This window comes from Acomys minous (assembly GCF_964271855.1).
Source record: "Acomys minous genome assembly, chromosome: 17".
NCBI lineage: Eukaryota > Metazoa > Chordata > Mammalia > Rodentia > Muridae > Acomys > Acomys minous.
Window position 1 is genome coordinate 14,495,844 of NC_140500.1, and position 21,473 is coordinate 14,517,316.

Genomic DNA, 21,473 nt, shown 5'->3' on the forward strand with positions numbered 1-21,473 from the left:
CCTCCCTGTCCTGGCCTCCCCACAGGTACGGCACGCTGACGTACAGGCCAGCAAACTACCCATACACACAAAATAAACCTCAAGACAACTTTTTAAAAACAGGCTGGTTAAATGGCTCAGTGAGTGAAGTGCCTGCTGCACAAATCTGACAGCCTGAACTTGATTCCTGGGCCCCACAGTAAGAGGAACAACTCCAAAGTTGTCTCCTGACATCCGCACACACGACAAGACAGCTTGAAAAATAAAGACATTATTAAATATGACCCTAGGAGCCATTGGGAAGGTAGTATGACAGATGAAGGGTTTTATAGCCTATAGGATCAGGCTTATTTCTAGAAATGGCCTCCCAAGTTCCCAGAGGAGACTCACACAGGGGCTTCTTCCATGAGTGAGATGGGATGCTCCAGATGCTCTGGATGCTCACTTGCTCATTCATTTCAGAAACTGACCTTTCTGTTTCCTCCACAAAAGATGCCAGCCATCTACTCACCTTTTTTTTTTTCCTACATGGGAAGTAGACCATCTTGGTTAGCAGGAAGAATGAGAAGGGCACACGTTAATCCTGTACACAGCATTTATTTGTTCTGTAACAGTTCACATTTTAAGCGGTGCTTTCCGCGCCAACAGACCCGCTGGCTCCCCCTCAACACAGGTAACGTGGACAGCAATTCACATTCCTGGGGTGGGTTGGTATCACCACACCACGTTTAGGGGCTGGTGAGGATGCTGTGCTAGGCAGAGGGGAGGGCTTATAAAGAAAGGAAAGAGGCCGAAAGGAGGGCAGACCCTTGCATTGGAGAAGGCATTACTTCTAAGTAATGGTCAGGTTGGTTTTGTAGGCCACCCCACCTTGAGCACTTCCTATCTTGGATATCTGGGTGAATTGCTGCCTGCAAGGAGGGGAGCACTGGCTGAGCTGTTCTGTACCAGCGGCAACAGGAAGGAAGCCTAGAGTTTCCATTGCACTTAGCAAGGAAGCGAGTCACACTTCTAGTAAGGAGATGTTAGGATGTTATTTACCAAAAACACCAAGGAGAATTCGGTGATGCTGTCTATGTAGCTTCCTCCCATCTAGGATTCAAGCATCATACAGCCTCCAGCCCAAGCAATACCATTCAAACAGGCCTCCATTGGGCATCTTTGTATCTTTCTTTTTCCTACACTGGCTGGCTTCTGCAAGAACGTCAACACTGCAGAGAACACACTGTCTACAGGGCTCAACCAGCCCATAGGCCCACCACCCATTTGACAAGCTGGTCCACTATAAACTGGTCCTGAGAAGTCTTCAATCCAAACTATATTCTAAGCCCTTTTATTCCCAAAAATTCAACTTGACATGAACCTAGAATCGCCTCCAGACTGTAAGGGATCCCATGTATTGTTCCTCCCACCCAAAGTCAACCTGGTCCCATACAACTTCCAAACATGCTTTTTGGGTCTTATGGCAAAGGTGGCGACAAGCCTGGTGAGGCCAATCTGTGGGATGGACTGAGTACCAACCTCTGCTACCCAGAACACCTATTGTGGGACCCTTAAATCTAGAATCTAGTTTGTTTTCTGGGATCTCTTTATTAACACAAGCTAAAAAGATATAAGCCAACGTGAGGAATCTGGTTTTCACTCAAGAGAAGGATGTTTTCATGGCATATCAGACAATGACATAGACATTTGGAAGATTCAAAGGGGTCACATATTTACATAGACAGTGGAAGAAGTGGGTGGGGATAATTCTAAAGAACTTGATCATTATAAAAAGTTAACAGTATTTACAGGAGAATTTTTCTCAGAATATAATGTTTCAAAGAACACAGGGCAAAGTGGTTACATACTGGATCCAGGAAGCAAAGGTCCAGAAACAAATCCCTGAATAAAAGAGGAAGCAAGGGTGAAGGAGGAGGAGATGCCCCAGAGAAGACAGTGAAAGGGTGGAGTTGCTGCAGGGCAAGGCCATGGGGCTTCCAAGCCTGAAGCTGAGGGCAACATGCATGCAAACCTTCCTGTCGTTTCCATAGAACCCATTGCAGAGCCATCAAAAGCTCATAGAGCGACATAAGGACCTGGTCAGAGGAGTCATGGGAACTCTCCCTTGCCCCCCTTGTGACAGAAACATGTTTCTTCTCAGGACCACTTAACACAGGTGGAGAGTCTGGATAGCTAGCTCCATCATAAAGTCCAGTGTTGCTCCCTGCTGTCTAGAGTTGAGAGGGTACCACAGTACAGGTACAGAGGGAAAACAGGAGAGTGGTGAGTGACCCTCAGGATCAAAGGACAAGAAATGGAATTCCTGAAGCTCGGGGCATATCTCAAAAATAACTGTTAGAACACTGGACAAACACAGAGAGACACAGACATAGACACACAGACACACACAGACACACACGTAGACACACATAGACACACATACACACACATATACACACAAAGGGCCTAATGTAAAACAACATATATCCTGCTTGTAGGCTACTGGATTTTCCAGCAAGGGTTTATAAATTAGAGGTACAAAAACATAAAATAAAATAAACATCTCTAAGATTCACATTTCCAAACTATCCACACAGAAATCCCAGGAGGAGGGGTTAGTGCAGGCATGGAAGGTCGTGAGACAGCCCAGGTAAGCGGATCATGCTGCACCACACGGCTCCAACAGGCTGCCCAACAGTTGCGTGAACCTCAGGTCATCTTCTCTCCAGAGACCTGACACAGGAGAGACAGGAGCCACTCCACACGCTTCCTCTGAATCTGAAGAGTCCATTGCACTAGATCTGCGAGAAAATGACCCTTATTACCCTCTTTAAATGAGATTTCCAAAGAAATGGGAAATCTAAATGTCAGAGCGTTTCTTCACTTCCCAGTGCTATAGTTTACAAGCCCCAGGAACTTGTGTCCTTCTCGGGCATAAGCTCTTCAAGCTTGGGTGTTCACATCATTGCTCCCTATTCAGAAAATGCCAGAAAGATCTACCCCTCCAGTCATTAGGATGGCTAAAAACAAAAAACAAAAAAAAAAAACCCAAGACCCAACATTTCTAAATGCAAGACAATCTACACAGAAGAAAACTAACTTCTACAACTGTCCACTAAGCATGTATTGGGATATGTGTGGGCCCCACAAATAGATGTAATAAAAATATTTTTAATTAAAAAGTAATTGGCTTCCAGGCATAGTGCTGCACACCTCTAATCCCAGCATTCGGTGGAGAGCAGGTGGATCTCTGAGCTCAAGGCCAGCCTGGTCTAGAGAGTGAGTTCCAGGACAGCCAGGGCTACACAGAGAAATCCTGTCTCGAGAAACAAAATTAACCAAATATCTCAGAAGCCAGTCACCTGGTAGGGAGAATCAACGAACTTTATCCTAGAGAGGAACCTCCGCAGCTCCCCACGGCCAATTTTAGGAGTGGTCTCCTTCAGCTGGACCATCTGGCCTTCCATGAGTGCCCAGCGCAGGCTAAGCTTGCTGACCACCAGGGAGGTGGGGTGTCCTTCAGGGCTCATCACTGTGGTCCTGGTGACATAAAAGGCATCTTTCCAGATGTCGTTGATGCCAACTGAAGAAGGACAATGACAAGAAGTGTTAGCAACAGAGGGGTGGCTATGGCCAGCAGCGCTACCATCATCGCTTGGGTTCACATCACAAGTTTGAGGCTCTACACCCGACTCCCTGCCTTGTCTTTAAAATAGTGCCTGTCTGAAAGGGACATGAGATTTTCTCCTTTTTTCCATACAACCAGCCACAAAGCTTAATTCGCCCTCAGGCTTGCTGGCGCCTCCCTTTAATATGCTGTCACTATGAGCCAGTTTTCCTCCAGCCTGTTGCTTTCAGCTCACCCTGCCTCTCCTGTCCCTCTGTTGCTACTCTTCTCTCCTCCTCTGCCCAGGGTTTTAGGTGACTGTGGCGGTGACTTTGTAGGCCACATAGATGACCAGGGCATATAGAAATTGGAGTCAATGGAAAAAAACAAACAAAAGAGAAAACTTACCCATAATCGGACCACTCAGAACATTTGGCACAGTTTTGGCCTAGCTTTGAACTGGCTCTGTAGCCAAGGACGAGCCTTTGACTCTCCCGCCTTTACCTCCCCAGTGCTGAGATCAAACCCTGGGTCTCTCACATGCTAGGCAAACACTCTGCCATCTGTGCTACATCCCTAGCCCATGAGATTCTTAATGCACATTATTTAATGCTCCCTGAACAATGTTTTATGCAAACGTTGTAAACCAGCTCATTTATATCTCGTACATGACTCTGCAAGCTGACACCGCCCACTCCCCAATCAGTTGGTATGACAGCCTGCGAATTCCAGATCAGCTTTTCCTTCCCATGAAGCCGAGGACACAGAGAGCCACATCACTGCCCAACTAAAGGCAAAGTACTGTGAGGATGAAGTCCACAAGAGGCAAGAGAGTGTGGAGAGGCACAAAGGGACTTGGTGCAAGGGTCCACACCTGTAATCAAGCATTTGGGAGGTAAAGACAGGAGGGTTGGGGCTTCAAGGCTACAGAGCCAGTTTGAGGTCAGCCTGGGCTATATGACACCTATCTAACTGTCCCCTCCCCCGCGGGAAAAGATACAAGGGAGATGTGGCTAGACTGCGCTCCCTCCTTGCCCACCCACCAACAGGCATCCAACTCAGACTGGCAGACAGTAGTGGCTCAGTTTGCATGGCTTTGGGTTCCCGAATGAAGTAGGCTTAGTACATACTCTCAAGTTTCTTTATAGTATTACATAGATAGACATAAAACGAGGAATACTCCCAAACACTCTGAATGGTCGGGTTATGGGTAATTTTTCTCCTTTGTTTGGCTTTTCTGTTGACTCCAATTTCTATGCAGTGTGTTTGTTTAATATTCATAGATGTAGTAGTTAAATCAATGCCCTAGAAGAAACAGCTCTCCTTCCATCACATCCCACACATCTAGCTTTCAATCCCGAACCATTACAGACAGGAGCCTGGCACACAGCCAAAGCTCCATCGCCACCCCTGGATTCCTCCTGAAATGGGGTTACACTTTCCCCTCAGCTCTCAGCACATTCAGAGAATAAGCATTCTCAACCCAGAAGCTGGGCACTACAACTCCAAGGACGCTCTCCAGTGATGCCCTGGGTCCAGGGACACGAAGGGGAATGATACTACTAGCTCTTGAAAAGCCCTTGGCATCACACACAGTCAGGACGTTCTGACATCACAGGGACTTACCCTCCGAAGCTGTCACTATGCCGGTGGTGTTGCTCAGGTCCAGGAGGATAGAGGGGAAGGCTGGGTGCAGGAGGTAAAGGTGGTAAAGGCCGGGAGGCTCGGCTCCTGAGCTGTCATCCTGGCAACAGTCACAGAAAAGGAGAGCACAGGTGACTACATCTCCCATGACTGCATGGGACCGGGAGGGAAAAGGAACAGAGCAGAAAAGGTTCCTCCTGATCCCAACCACAGAGACACTGTGACTTTACAGAACTCAAAGCACTGATTTACCCCTAACTCCAAACCACTAGCTACAGTAAAAAATATATGAGAGGAAGAAGAAGAGGAAGCAGGGGATGGGTGGGGGCGGGAGGAGGGAAGGAGGGGACAACGAGGGGAAGGAGAAGAAGGGGACAGAAGGGAAGAGACACTTGGATTTGGAAGCAGAGAGGGAGAGAGGAGGAAGGAAGTCTGGAGACCCCTATCCTCCACCTATGGAAGACGGGATTCTCACTCAGCCGACAGCAGGCAAGGCTGTGTCGAGAGAAAAGCTATTCTGAGCAGCAGCCAAATATATTTCCTTTCATTAGGTGTCAAAAGCAACTGCGAGAGGCTGGGATGTCGCTCCATGGAAGTGCTTGCCTTGCATGTGTAAAGCCTTGTGTTTGGTGCCAATGGCAAGCATCAAGCTAGTGATCAGGAAAACCTACCAGTGCCTCAGAGAAACAGACTACTGGAGTAAATATTGGTTGCCTAATCCCACACTTCAAGAAACTTCTGATGATATTCTCAATCCACGTACACTTCCCCCTTGGTTCCTTAAAAAGCCACTGCCCGCCATGCTCCTCTTTCCTCCTACACTCTTTCCATCCCACTGCTACACAACCAACTGCTCATCCTCGGCCATAACTTGTATCCCACCTCTTTCATGAGACACTCCCTGGCAAAAGCATCACCCCCTTCTTCTCTTCACATGCCTATTCATCTTGTGTGTGTATGTGTACAGGCACATGTGCCGCAGTGCCACACAGAGGTCAGAAGACAACTGGCTGGGAGTGAGAGCTTGTCACTTTCCCCCTCTTCCCGCGTGGGGCCCAGGGATCAAACTCAGGCTGTCAACCTTCTTGGCAAGCAACTTACTCGCCAGGATGCCTTATCTTGCCAGCCCCATCGACAGCGCTCGCCCACTCTCTGCTAAGGTTACTGGCTTCAGAGCCTGGCCAGCTTCTGCCCACCCAGGCCAATCATAATGGCAGCATATTGGCCTGTGGCTCTGAACATGGTACCCAGGAGCATTGTTTCTCCTCTGGTCCCCCACTGCCGAGAGTCTGTAGTTAAAGGGCTGTAGCCAGTGCTCACATCTTTGATGAAAGGCAAAGGAAAAGACTCAACCCCTTAGAAGGTGATGGATCGGAGAACATCCTGAGAACCACCTCAGCGCTGCAGAGAAGTAGACATATAGCGACCCCACTGTCCCGTCCCCCCATCCCCACCCCCTCCCTCACCCTCACCCCCTCACTCACAGAACTGAGAGACGCAGCAGTCAGTGCTTCTGCCCAGAAGAGGAAGACAGACTTCTGGTCTGAGGTAAGAGCAGAGGTGGTTGGCATCTCCTTCATTTTACATGGAATACTGTGACTCCAGACGATGGAGCCAGAGGCTCCATCTACCACCATCAGCTGCAAATGAGAAGACAAAGAAGGTTCGGCCAGTCCTCAGAACAGTGGCGGGACAAGAAAACACACAAAACAAAATTCAAGACAAACATCTCAGAGAGCAGATATTCATCCTCCTCCATCTCCGTGAAGCACGGGGCTCCAGTACCCAACACGAAGAACCAGCATGTGCCAAATCCCTTACATGAACAGCATGCATCTGCACATGGCTACACATGTCCTCACGTGTACTCAGAGCATTCTCTGGATTACCTTCAGCACCTGCTGCGAGGCAGCAAATGTTGTGTCAGTAGTTGATTTGGTTTGGTTTGGGTTTTTTTTGGGGGGGGGCTATTTTCATTCAGCCCACATAGCTTTGATTGTGAACAAAATAAATCTAGGCCAATTATTATTTTTTAATCAAAACTCTATGGTTCTGCCTTTAATGTTAAATAAGTGAACATTGCCTACCAAAGCAGTGTATCCACACAACACACAACCTCACAGGAAGAGCCTGAGTGTGGAGCCTGCAGCTCAGCATCCTCATCACGCTGCAGCCCCTTGTCTCTGGCCTTAGTGCTCCTGACCTGGTACTCCTTGCCACCCACACAAATCCAACTTTAAAGGCCCTACCTATATTTCCTTCCTTTATCAAAAGCCTCCCACAACGCCCTGCCACCGCTGAGTCCTGCCTTCTCTGAAACCTTACTATGCCTGCACTGAAATATGATGTCCATTAACACCCGCCTTTCCCTACCCAGATTTGTAACATGGTTCCTCCTACCTAACTGTAAGCATGGGCTCCAGAGGAACATAAGATCAGGCTAGAAAAGCTACTGTTGCAGATCTTAGCAATTAGCTGTGAGTTTCCAGTTTTTCCATTCACTAGACTGGAGTATAGGTGCTTACTCTTCCCAGTGTCGCACCCAGGGCTGGACATAGAGTCCACTCTTTCCATATGTTCTGATTGATCAGAGGCCCAATTTTACCTTTTTCATCCCTGTTCCATCCTGTGTCTGCAGAAGGAAGTCCAATGTCTGGTCATCAGTGAAATACCCAGGAGTAGGCTGGCTACAAACAGACAAGGGAGCTATAAACAGTACATACGGAAAAGAAACAGGTGCGCCCCGCCCCCACCTGCCCTTGCACCCGCCACAGGTAAGAAGCAATTGTTCTAGATAATTTCTAAAGTGGGAACGTTGCTCAGAGCGGCAGCAAACCTGCACAGGCCTTGAAGACTCAGTCTCCAATAAGGCGTAAGATCTTGTCCCCGAAGCAGGACCAGGCCTTGTCTGCTTGTAATCAGGAGGCTGCTGCAGTTGGAATCTGGTGCCTTCACCAACTGGAGAAGCTCGACTCCATCACTACATTGAGCAGAAAGCCAACGGTTAAGTCCCTGCTATGGATGAGCGTCCCACAGCCATTTATTTTGATGGTCTATTCCCACTGCGTGCCTGCCTGCATATACTGCTGTCCCTTGGGGTCTCTGTGGGAACTGGTGCCGGGACCTGCTGCAGATAGCAGTTCAGAATCTCATCGTCCTTACAATCGTACATCTCCACGCAACCTATACCCTCCTGAGCAATGCAAACCATCTCTAGATCTCTCTGAGTGCAATGTAAACGGTTGCAATGCCACACCCTCTAGGGGATAGCGACAAGAAATACCAGTCTACACATGGTGGGTACAGACACAATTTTTTTGCAAACATTTTCAATTAGCAGGAGAGTGAATCCACAAATATTTACCCCCATGATACAGATTCGCTACTCTACCTGGTTGGGAGTTCTCTCTACCCGAACCCTCTGAGGACAGTAACAGAGCCTAGGGCAGCGGCACAGAGGACAGACAGTGATGGGAACAGGTGGCCTGAAGCTGTCATTAAGCTTGGACAGTAACTCTTTGGCATTTACTTCATCAAATTATCTCTTTTTCTACACTACAGCAACCATTCCATCAAATTCACCAGACATGATAATACCTGAGGGGAAAACGCTAGAGAATGACTTGAGATTTCTGACAGAAAGGAATAAAACAAGTATTACCCAAGCCAACAGTTGTGTAGGTAAAATATGTAGATCACTGCATATGACAACCACATGCTTTTAGTTGAGAAGTAAATAAAATTTTTTAAAAAAATGATTTCATGCATCCTACTCTTGCTCTGTCAAAATGATTCTTGAACTTGGAGAAAAATATAGGGGAGAGTGGGTCACAGCCACATCCATAAAGTAATATTCATCCTTCTAATACAGTTATGATGCAATCATGCACGCTGGACGCCAATACATAGACTCAACATTCCACAACCAAAAGAAGAGAATTTCTCACTGTGTTAAGCAGATCAGGAGTTGATATTTCAAGGTTAGTTCCATCTTTCCCTAAACCTCCACCCTTAGTCACTAGTCAAACCAAACTCAGAGATCCCACAGTGTGGGAGTCTCCAGAAAACTTCTCTATGGCTGAAGACAGATATCAGCCATACCTGTAAACATCGATGAGCTCAGAAAGGTTGACAGATCTGCGCTTCTCCCATTCCGGCTCTTCTATCTGCAGAGAGGCTGGTGAGCTGTCTCGATTCTGGGCCTGAACAAAAATGTCCCGCAGGGCGACAGCTTGTATATGTCCTAGTGCCACAGGAAGAGTCAACACTGAGAAGCTGGGTTTAAAAGAACTGTCCCAGGGTAGGGGGTCTGGGCAGGAGACACAGAACAGATCACATGGGTCCAATAGAGCCTGCTCCAGCTGGTCCCACTTGGAGTGATGGGGAAGTGATCAAGCCGATGCTGGGCAGCCCCTTCTCCAGAGAAGGCATCAAGGGAAAGCAGAGTTAATGACCTGCGGTAGGTGAGAGCCCCTATAACAGGAGACGAAAAAGAGCCAATGCCAGCAGCCCCCGTATGAGTGTTTGCCTTGTCTCACAGGAGGCCTAGGCACCTACACCAGGAGAGCAGAAGCCAAAGCCAGCCTTGCTTCTTACCAAAGCCAAAGAGGATGTAGACAGCCCCACTGGCGGTGATGTAAACCTGGGGACCAATCAGATTGCCCACGCCCACGGTGTTGTACTTCACGGGTCGGCCCACGGGCCTCCCTGTCCGGCCAGATACCAGCAGAAAACACAGATCTGGCTGAAGAAATAAAAGAAGGGAATATGTTAATAGAAGTCTTTCATTTCCTAAGGCCTCATGAGCTAAGGCCTCACAAATACTTCCCATGGTTGGAAAGCATAAAGCCTAACTTGCTTATTTGCCCTGGAAATAAGAAACAGAGCAACTGTGTACGCCCTGATTGGATACGAATGAAAAATACCCACCTCTAAGATTGCTCAGATGATATGGCACAGCGGCTGCTGACCATACCATCTCCTAAAGCCTGAGAGCTAAACTCAATAGCCAGGTTCTACCAGAGAGCTGCAGATAATCAGACTGATAGTAATTAGAATCACCAAGGAAACACATCTCTAAAGATGTTTCTAGAAAGGTTTAACCAAGTACGAAGACCGGCCCTGGATACAGGAGCAACTTCAGCCTATCAGCTCAGGGCCTTGACCACCACACCACAAGCAGCAAAGATGCTTCAGCCGTTGTAAGTGCTTGTTGCTCAGTCATGTGGACGGAGTTCGGATGCCAGGACATAGTCCAGCAGCTTACAGATGCCTGTAACTCTGGCTCTGAAGGATCAAAAATCATCTTTGGCCCTCTTATGGCACTCACATGTGCACACACTCATAAAGACATACATACAAACACATGCTCACACATAAACGAAATGAATCTTAATAAGAAAGAAATAGAAGTGAGCACAAGCATTCATCTCTCTCTGCTTCCTGACTGTAGATGCAATGTGACCAGCTGCCTTATGCTCCTGCCTCCACGCCTTCCCTGCCATCGTGGCTCTTCAAACTGTAAGACACAATAAAGCCTTCCTCCCTTAAGTTGGGTTTGCCAGGTATTTGATCACAGCAATGGCAAAGCAAAGAATACACTGGTGCACCGATGTATCAGCCTACAGAATTCTCCCATACAGCCAGATGTGGTGACACATGCCTTTAATCCCAGCAGTTGGGAAGTAGGGGCAAGTGGATCTGTTTGAGGCCAACCTGGTCTACAGAGTGAGTTCCAGGACAGCCAAGACTAAAATAGAGAAACTCTGTCTTTAAAAAAAAAAAAAAAAAAAGAATTCTCCCACACATCAGATATCTCGCCTGGTCACTGTCAATTTCACTCCCAAAAATCAGCAACCCTTTTCTGGGAGTGGCCATCTGATGAATATTGTAGGCTTTTCCAGTTGCACGGTCTCCATAGCAACTACTCTCTACTGTTATTCTAGCATGAAATCTGTCACCGCAAAACAGGAAATGACTATGCTCCAACAAAAATTTATTTGGAGAAACAATGAGGAGAATTTAATCCACTGGCCAGTTTGTTAGCCCCAGCTCTAGAAAATTTTTTTCCATTTATATTTTTTAATTTATGTATATTTGTATTTGTGCATTAAGTATTTACTGTGTGTGACCAAGTGTCCTCAGAGGCCAGAAGAGGGCATCAGATCCCCTTGATCTGAAGTTACAGGCGGCTGTGAGTCATGTCACGTGAGTGCTAGGAACCTAGCTCCAGTCCTCTGAAAGAACAGCTCACACTCCTAACACACAGTCACCTCTGCAGCCCCTTAATAAAGTCTTTGACAAGGTTTGTCAATATTAATTCTAACAGAGAAGATAGGCGGGTGTGTTTTACAGCACAGCCAGCAAAAAGGTACTTATGGTCATTATGAACCTAGAAGGGAATTCTTAGGGGAATGTCACAGCACTCTGCTGTTTCATATTGTAAAGCATTCTTGTCAAAGACTACATGAATAGCGTAGGTGGATTGCAAAGCTGAGACACTATATAACAAACTTAATGTTCTAAAAGGCCTTAGGTTGGAACATGAACCCTCTTCCAGAAGGCCTGAGTTCAATTCTCTAGCAACCACATGGTGGCTCTACAAAGGGATCTAATGCCCTCTTCTGGCATGCATGTGCAGACAGGGCACTCATACGGAAATAAAAAATTAATTAATTTTAAAAATGCTACGTGAATAATTCTTGTATCAGGTCAGCCTAGAGACCAAGTATGTAGTTCAAGAAAATTAACAGAAAGTGCTCACAGGTGTTTTGACTTTCAGATTTTTTTTATTAGTCTATAAGATCTTTTATTTTAAAATTTAAAAAATGGACATGATGGCCTACACCTTCAATCCCAGCAGTCTGCAGGCGGAGGAAGGCAGATCTGAGTCTGAGGCAGGCCTACAGAAGGAAACCCTGTCTCAAAAATAAAAACAAAATAGACTGAGCCAGCAAAATTGATTTTTAAGTTGAGAAAGGCTGAACCAGCAAGATGGCACCACTGGCTGCTCTTAAGTTTGGTTCCCAGCGCCCACATGGCAACTCACGACCATCTGTAACTCTAGTCCCAGGGGCTCTGATGCCCTCTTCTGACTTGCGAGGGCACCAGGCACACATGTGGTACAGAGACACACATGCAGTCAAAGTATCTGTTGTAACCTGCTTAAACTTACTGTCCCTCCATTGAGACCTGCTTTAGTTCCTAACATAACTGTGGCTCCTCTGTTAACAAGCCATTTTGCCTCTAAGTCTCCATTTTCATTATAAGGTAAAACTAAGTTCAAGTTATCAGGCCCTAGTGCCTGAGTCCAGGATAGTCTAACACTTGCTTCTTAGAATAAAGCAATTGATGATGGATGCATGTTCTGCTTGAGTTAAGGGTAAATGTATGTTCTATTAGAGTTAAGACCACAGCATCCTGCTATGTTCCTTCTCCCAGAACAATGGGAAAGTGGAAAGTCCTCAAGCCTATATCCTAGCCAATCAGCATAAAATGCTTTATTTTAGCCACCTGGATACATTGTTCTACGAATAAAATAGATTATGTTTGCTATGTGTTTGTCTGGTTGCTTGGCTGGTTGAGGTGTTTTGGGTTTTTTGTTTCGTTTTGTTTTGTTTTTGTTTCCAAGTTTCTCTGTCTAGCCCTGGATGTCCTAGAACTTGTTCTGTAGACCAGGCTGGCCTGAGACTCAGAGATCTGCCTGCCTCTGCCTCCTGAGTGCTGGAATTAAAGGCATGTGCCACCACAGCCCAGCTGCATTTAGCTTTTTAAAATTGAGGCCGGGCTTGAGTTCAGGACAGCCAAGGTTATATTGAGAAACGCTGTCTCAAAAAACCGAAGAAAGAAAGAGAAAGAAAGAAAGAAAAAAGCAATCTTAAGTTGAGAGCCAGGCATGGTGGAACATGCCTTTAATTCTAGCACTTTGGGAGGTAGAGGCAGGCAGATCTACATGAGTTTGAGGCCAGCCAGGACTGCACAATGAGATCCTGTCTCAAACATATATACGTGTTGTTCTGTAACTGGGATAACTACTCATTAATGTGGCCTTTCCTGAGATCAGGGAGAAGACCTACGATCGCATCTGCCTGCAGAGCAGCTGCTCCACAGTGTATGCGCCGTGGGTTATGAGGCCACTGAGCTGGAATCAGTGTATCACTCCTGAGGGGGAAGGGAGGAATGAAGACACAGTGCATCACTGTGAAATACTAGACAAACTAGAATTTACTAAGTACACCAGGCTGTCTTCAAACTTACAGCAATCCCCCTGCCTCAGCTTCCAAGTGCTGGGATTATATAGCGTGCACACTGAAAGCCTGTCTCCTTGCAGCACCTTCCTCTGGTCATTGATGAATCAGAGAGGATTGGGCCTGACTTTTTAGACAGGTCTTAACGTGAAGCCCAGGCTGACCCAAAACTTTGAATCCTGCTCTGTGCTGGGATTACATAAGCAGGAGAAACACCTGCTTATGGTTGTTGTTTTTCTTGTTGCCGCTGCTGCTGTTGTTGAGACAGGGTCTCACATGTGCCAGGCTGATCTCAAGCTCACTACTTAGTCACAGATAGCCCTGGCTCCTCCTGCCTCTATCTCCTGAGCGCAGGCTTTACCACCACACCTGATTCATGAGTGCAGAGGGTCAACCCAGAGCCTCGTGCATGCCAAACCATCCTGCTACCAGCTGAGCTACGTGCAGAGCTTCCGGCTTAGGAGCCTCCTACCAGTCCATCCTATTGTTTCACAACTGAAGTTATACAACTGTAGGATACATAGTAAAACTAGCATCCCGTTTACAGAGTAAAAAATGGGCAGTTTTCTAGGGACGTAACTCGTTAGCTCTAACCTTCATAAGCATCCTACGGGGAGATACAACTTTGTCATTTAGACAAGTGAAGAAACCAGAGCAAGGACAGGGTACAGTTTGCCCGAGTTCACAGTGGTACGGAAGGAATTACACATGGGCCATCTGTCCCCGGAGCTCTTCTAAACCACAGAACCACAATGCATCATGGGAAAAAAATTTGGACTGCTCTTGGTTTACTTAGCCTCACCAAAAGAATCTATTTCCTAAGCCATTGCAACAACAGATTGTAGGCAGCACTTACACTAGTCCCACTAAGAGCCAATACCTGCGATTCCCCAATGGCCAGCACCACCAGATCTCTGACGCCATCTTCATCCAAGTCTGGCAGCACCACAACCGGCGCGGCTAAGGTGCCGTTGGACAGATAGTTCGGGTTCAGAGTCCAGACAATTTTCCCTAGGGAAGGAGACAGCAGAAGACCATCACTTCTGCTTTCTGCCCCAGCAAAAGACAGGAGCAGAATTCTGAGCCAGAAGACTGACAGGGAGACAGTGTCTTCTGCCCACCTCTTCCCTTTAGTTTTTGTCTGAGGAAAAAAGGAGCAGGAAGTAGGATCTGAAATCTCAAGCATCTGGCTACACTTCCATGCAGTAACCTCACACCTAGAGTTTAGCTTATGAGCTTATTGTTTTATTTTTTTTAAGATTTATTTATTCATTATCATGTATACAGTGCTCTGCCTACATGCACACCTATAGGCCAGAAGAGGGCATCAGATCACATTATAGATGGTTGTGAGCCGCCATGTGGTTGCTGGGAATTGAACTCAGGACCTCTGGAAGAACAGGCGGCGCTCTTAACCAGCCCCAAGCTTATTGTTTTATTTTGTGTGTGTGACTGTTATGCCTGCATGGATGCCTGTACACCAGGTGTGTGCTGATGCTCAGGAAATTCAGAGTCCTGGAGCTGGAGTGACTGATGGTTGTTACTGCCCTGTGTTGCTGAGACCTGAAGCCGGGTCCTCTGCAAAAGCAGCCAGTTCTCTTAGCCACCGAGCCATCTCTCCAGTCCCACACATCTGGATTCCGTATATCAAATAAAGATGTCTATGACTTCCTAACAAATAGGAGCTCACTCTGCTAGGGCTGGGAATTGTGGCTTGTACAGGGCCTTGCAGCCACTAAGGACCCCCCATACCAGAGGAACTGCAGAAGGCTTTCAGGGACGTCAGCACTGAGCTAAGACAGTGAGAGCACTCTGATGATTTTTTTTTTTAATGTAGGAGCTCATATAACCCAGACCAGCCTTGAACTTACTATGAAGCCAAGGATGACCCTCAACTTCTGATCCTATTTCTACCTCTTATCTTAAATGAGTGCTGTGATTTCAGGCCTGCACCACTAGGCCCAGTTTCTGTGCTGCTGGGAATCATACCAGGAGTTTTGTGAATGCTAAGGAATAATTCTACCAAGTGGTGTGTATGTGTGTGTGTATGTGTGTGTGTGTGTGTGTGTGTGTGTAATTTTTTCTCCACCCAGAGGTACCCCACTAGCCAAGCATGGTAACTCAGACCTCTAATCCCAGCACTTAGGAGGCTAAGGCAGGAGGATCTCATGAATTCAAGGTCTGGGGTACAGTATAAAACTATGTCTCAAAAAGAAGGGAACAAAAATAAAGCACCCACTATGATACCTCTCATGTGCAAAGGATGTCGCTATTTGGTCAACTTCTCTCTAACAAGCATATTATAAGAAGACATTTTTATCATACTAGACTCATTTTCACCACTTCCGTTCTGTGGATCGAAGGGAAAAGAAGCTAAAAGGCACTGTCAACAGCCTCCAGAGGCCTGAGGCCTTTTCCCTGGGGTCCAGCTAGTAGCCAGGTTCACATACAAACCAGCAAAATTCAAGAAGAGGTGACACCCCCTTGCGTTTTGTACATAGAACAGAGAGAGGCCCTCTACAATCCAAAGCCCCTGGGGCAGCCTCTGCTTGTGGAAGAGTTTATTTAGCCCCATCTTATCACCAAACAGACGGCAACAGGAACCTACTTATTCCTTCTGCCCCAAGGCCCTTATCTCCTTCCCTTAATAACCACCTCCTGAGCCAGGACAGCAGAGCCAGCTCCAGCCTGCCAGAGGACAAATGCTTCCTCCCCTTCCAGCTGTTCAAATCCAAACCCAAGGCTCCCAGAGGCAATCAATGCTCTTTGGGCTCAGGGCCACCCTTTACCTGATGTTGCATTGAATGCACTGAGCATCTTGCGAGTCCCTGTCACGAGGCAGATGGTTTTGGCCACGCTTCCTGGCATCAGATCCAAGCAGGTGACGTCTTGAGCCTCCTCTGGGAGGGGACTGGACCACAGTGTGCTGCCATTCATCCCCGAAAGGCACACGAGATCAGCAGTTGGTTGTGAGCCGCTGCCTAAAGGCATGTAAGAGACGGGAGGAGGGGGCAGGAGAGAAGAAAGTCAGGGGTAAGCAAGACACTTGAAAACCAACAGTGAACGGTAGGTGGAGAGGCAGGCAGCAGCTCACACTTGTGTGCTCAGCCCCCTCCTGTTTCTGACAAGGTGCGAACACCGAACTTGTCATCTCTCCTACCTCGCACCTCATGTAGAACAAGTGTAAGACCAGCTGCTGTGGGCTCCTCTGCACTGCCTCACTATGTCTCCGTTTTGGCACCTTTCCCAAAACATCTGCTTACCTGTCTGCCACCTAAGCCCAAGCTAAACAGTGACTTCCTGAAAGGCAGACAGTAATTTCTGGTTTCTCAGTACATTATAGGATGACTGCTGCACAGAGCAGCCAGTTGTTTACTAAGCAAAAAAAAAGTGGGGAAAGTTATCCGCTGCCAAGCCTGATGACCTGAGTTCAATCCCCAGACCCTAGCACAGTATTCTTACATGGTAGAAGGAGAGAATCAACTCCTACAAGTTGTCCTGAGCTCCACATATGCACTGTTCCATGCATACATACACACACATGCACACACACATACACACACATACACCTATGCATACACATATACATACATCCATACACGCAATAAATAAATAAATGAATAAATAAATAATCGTAAATTTAAAATCAAAAGAAAAAGACAGGAGCAAAATCCGGAACACTGAGTAGTGGTTGTTAAAGAGAAACAAACCAGTCAGGTGGGAAAGGAAGTGCAGGAACAGGGTGTGACCTAGAATCCACGCACAGCAGGGAGGAAGTCCCCAGCCCTGAAGAGCGTGTTTTCAGAAATCACCTACAGCCGGGCGGTGGTGGCGCATGCCTTTAATCCCAGCACTTGGGAGGCAGAGGCAGGTGGATCGCTGTGAGTTCGAGGCCAGCCTGGTCTACAAAGTGAGTCCAGGACAGCCAACGCTACACAGAGAGACCCTGTCTTAAAAAACTAAAAAGAAAACCAAAAAAAAACAAACAAACAACAACAACAACAAAGAAATCACCTACAGGTTACAGAACGGTGAACAGCAAGGGGGTCTTGCTGTCTGCCACTCTCCGGTTTGCTTCCCGGCAGGAAGAGAACACTTGTGGCAACAACACCGAGGTCCAAGAGAAACCTCAACCACAGCGGCTCAAGCCAGGATATAACTTAGTAACAATCATAGTTCCTGCCAGCTTTACTTTCACTCTGAGGACTGGCATCATGGCTCACGCTTTCTTCTTTACAGACACCAGAAGTTTCAAAGCTTCAGTCTTCCTGTTGCTCAGGAGAACTAACAGCACAGCCTCAAACAGGAAACAGGGTGTGTGTGGCTGGCTGTGTCAGACCTCCTACTAGAGGTCAGTACTACCTTCTGGGCTTTTCCAGAACAATCTTGTGCTATTCTTCCTGCTTCAGACCCTGAGCGAGGGCCAGGTGTGGTGGAGCACTCCATTAATCCCAGCACATGGGACACAGAGGCAGGAGGATCTCTGTGAGTTCTGAGGCCAGCCTGGTCTACAGAGCTAGTTCCAGGACAGCCAGGGCTACACAGAGAAACCCTTGGGAGGGAGGGTCAGTACAGCCCAGCAGAGGCTGTAGCCAATACATGCTGGTTGACTGAATCCAGAGCAGCTAAATTCTATTCTGCTCTTCCCAGTGACACAACAGGTACATCCGTGTGGCACGGGAGCCGAAGACAGGAACTCTCCAAGAATAGAACCTGGTTCTCGGGATTGAACTTCAGGCCTACGTTTTATCAGATGTGGGGCTCTAAAAAGCTCCTTAACCTCAGTGTGCCTCAGTTTCCTCACCTGGAAGAGAGGACAGTAAGGCTTGTCTACTTGGTCAGATTGTGTTGAGAGGCAAATTCACTCGCATGTACTGTGTGCCTACAACAGGGCGCAGCTCACAGAAAGCACCTAATTGTTGCAGGATATTGGATTACACTGTGAACCCCAAGATTCTGTTATTTACTGGAAATCCCTGCTTCTACTTGTGGTGTGGCTCAGCCCTAGCACACACCTTTAATCCAAGAGCTTTTGGCTTGAATATTATAAACAGGATTTTAAAAGTCAACCATAGGTCAAGAGGCAGAGCAAGCAACCAGATGACAGGAAATGAACATAGGCTTATTAGGGAAAAACCATAGAGAGGAAGAGGAAGTCAGGAGGATGGCTAGAGAGACACACAGGAAGTAGAAGGGAGGGACATTCAGTTTGAGGGGCTTATGGGAGAAGGAGGCATTCTGTCTAGGACATATATATGCCAAGGAAGAAGGCCAGCTGAGTGCTCTCTCTGCCTCTGTGAGCTGGCAGGCTTTTTCACCCCAGCATCTGGCTCCCAAGTCTTCACTGGTAAAATGAGCGACTGAGATTTTTATTAAAAACAATACAAACAAAAAACAAAAAACAAAAACAAATCAGAAAAAAAAAACCAACAATACCTAATTATGGTTATTTGAGTGAGAAATGTCCCCAACAGACTCAGGTGTTTGAACACTTAGTTCCTAGTTGGTGGCACCATTTGAGGACATGGAGCCTTTAAGATGTGAAGTCTTGCTGGAGGAAGTATGTCACCAGGGGAGGCGGGGCTTTGAGGGCTCACTGCCAAAATAAACTCTTTCGTAAGTTGCTTTTGGTCATTAATTTATAACTGTATTAATTTGTTAATTAATACAGTTACATTCTTGCTTTTACAATCTGTGAGCAAATCATGTCTGTCTGCACAGTGTCCAAACCCTCAGTCTTGTCACTGTGCATCTTGATATAAAGTTAGTAGGGAAAATAGCAAATAACTTCAGTATCCTTAACCTTAACCTAACTTCAAAGGTGACTGAGACCAGGAAAATGTGATCAAGCTAAGGTCATATCAAAGTCTGCTCTAAATCCGGAAGCTCTCTGTCACAAAGTTGCATTTATATATTAAACATGCTTCCAAAAGGCATTTTAGTAATGTCAGGCAAATGCACAGTACAGAAATCTCTAAAACATACCTGGACGTTCACTCTGGGCCTAAATGATTAAAATGCACTTGCTAGGATTTCTTCACCCTCTGGGTAGGATTCTGAATCAGCTGCCAATCTAGCAGACACCGCAGGCAACCAGGGCCTTGTGTACAGTGATCATTGAAATGAGGCATCTTTTGCTTTTGTTGTTGTTGTTGTTGTTGTTGTTGTTGTTGTTGTCATTGTCATATATAACATGGTCCCATAAACAGTACACTCAGCTAGTGTAAGCTATGGAGACTTTAAATAAAGAAACTATTGACAAAGATGTGTCAGGGTGTAGGGCTAAGTGGTAGTACAGCCCCGCAGAGCTGTTACTGCTCCCAGGGACAAAGGAGGAAGAAGTTACTGGACTCCAGAAAAGAAAGTTCCCGAAGTGGGCCAGTTTGAGCAGACTAGCTCTGACTGGTGGTCTAACCCCACCTGTGAGGAAGCCAGGAGGCTAGTCTCTCTCCTCAGTCTCCCTCAGCAGGCTAGTGGTTTGATAAATATCCTCCATAATGTCCAGCCTTCCCAGGTAGGACAAACCTGGAGAACTTAACTGCCAGGGGACAGGAAAGCCATCATCAGCCCAAACACCTGTGGGCAAAAGTGTACGAGTCATGAGCAACCCTGCCAGGATGGAGAGCAGGGCAGACTCAGCATTCACTATAGTATAGGGGCACTGGGCAACTGCCTGAGGAGAAGGCCCAGTTGGTAAAATGCTCACTACACAAACAAGAAAGCCTGAACTCAACCACATTAACAAAGTCTGGAGAGGTGGCACATTCCTGTCACTGCAGTGCTGGGTGGCAGCTTCTGAGGATTGCTAGCCAGATCCAGGGCAGTGAGAGACACTAAGTCAAAACATAATGTGGGCGGTTCCTGAGGAATGACACCTGCAGCTGGCTCTGTCCCCCAACACGCACGGATCTAATTACTTAGGCTGTCACTACAAGGTATGAGCAAGTCATTTCTCTGAACCAGTTTCTTCCCTGGCCTGGGTGACCACTCCAAGTCTCTCTGGCTATGACTTATTCTGTTTACTTGCTTGCTTCCTTTCTTCATTCTTTCTTTCTTCTTTCTTTTGGGGGGCTGGGGGGGCACTTTGAGACAGAGTCCGCCTAGCATTACCTGTCCTCAAATCACCAAGCTGGCATCACAGAAACTGGCCCACCTCTACCTTCTGAGTGCTGGGATTAAAGGCCCTGGTTTCTCTTGAAATGTTCTTTGTTATGAAATGGTGTTTGTTTGTTTTGGTTTGGTTTTGGTTTTGGTTTTGGTTTCCAAGACAGGGTTTCTCTGTGTAGCTCTGGCTGTTCTCAAACTCACTCTGTAGACCAGGCTGGTCTTGAACTCATGTCTCTGCCTCCCAATTAAAGGCGTGCGCCACCACTGCCAGCTTTTACACCAGGCTTGTTCTGTTGAGGCATACCTGCATGGCAGACCTACGGTGACTGCCCCTGCAGACCCGCTTGTGCACTGTCCCTGGGAAGCTGGCTAATGCTTTCTTTCAGCTGACACTTCTCCCTGGCGGCAGCCTCCAGAAGATGTATCCCTTACCTCCTTCGGTCCCGTTCCTGGTTGTCACAAAGGAGAGAAGCACGTCCCGCAAGCCATCTCTATTCACGTCAGCCAACTCCAGGGGAGACAGGTCCCCGCCTGGCGTACACATAATGAAACAAAAAGGGCCTGAGCCAGTTACCACAGACTAGTTCTCTTCTGCCAGGTTAGAAAGAAGACAGATGCAGATGACACCAGCACCCCCTCCCGGACCAGGTGGACTACCTGTTTCCAGACCAGACAGCAGAGATATTCATCTCCCCTGGGCCCTGCCTGGGACATTATACATAAAGCAAACAGCCAGGTTCTGCAAGGAGGGGACTGACTAGAGACTGCAAGACCTAAGGAATAATAGCATATCGAATCCCCTGGGGTTCCTGGCCATGCTAGACAAGACATAGTGAAAGAACTGGCAACTCGGAAACACCACAGAGCCAAAGAAGTCCTCAGGAGCCTGGCTTCCCTGGCCAAAGGCC

General features: G+C 47.1%; 1 protein-coding gene across 4 annotated transcripts in view; it reads right to left on the minus strand.

The window, feature by feature from the left end:
- Positions 1–560: 560 nt before the first annotated feature.
- FAM234B (family with sequence similarity 234 member B) overlaps positions 561–21,473 on the minus strand; it is a 36,204-nt gene continuing 15,291 nt past the window's right edge. For 2 of the 4 annotated variants that reach the window (XM_084765569.1, XM_084765572.1), the window contains exons 3-13: positions 20,998–21,126; positions 16,248–16,439; positions 14,339–14,469; positions 9,809–9,956; positions 9,314–9,455; positions 8,049–8,192; positions 7,818–7,899; positions 6,697–6,852; positions 5,195–5,312; positions 3,324–3,544; positions 561–2,762 (exon numbers count right to left, since the gene is read on the minus strand). In XM_084765569.1, the coding sequence (XP_084621695.1) occupies positions 2,757–2,762; positions 3,324–3,544; positions 5,195–5,312; positions 6,697–6,852; positions 7,818–7,899; positions 8,049–8,192; positions 9,314–9,455; positions 9,809–9,956; positions 14,339–14,469; positions 16,248–16,439; positions 20,998–21,126 (1,469 nt within the window). In that variant the 3' untranslated portion in view covers positions 561–2,756. The remainder of the gene's footprint in view (positions 2,763–3,323; positions 3,545–5,194; positions 5,313–6,696; positions 6,853–7,817; positions 7,900–8,048; positions 8,193–9,313; positions 9,456–9,808; positions 9,957–14,338; positions 14,470–16,247; positions 16,440–20,997; positions 21,127–21,473) is intronic. The other 2 variants (XM_084765570.1, XM_084765571.1) reach the window with 2 other exon arrangements.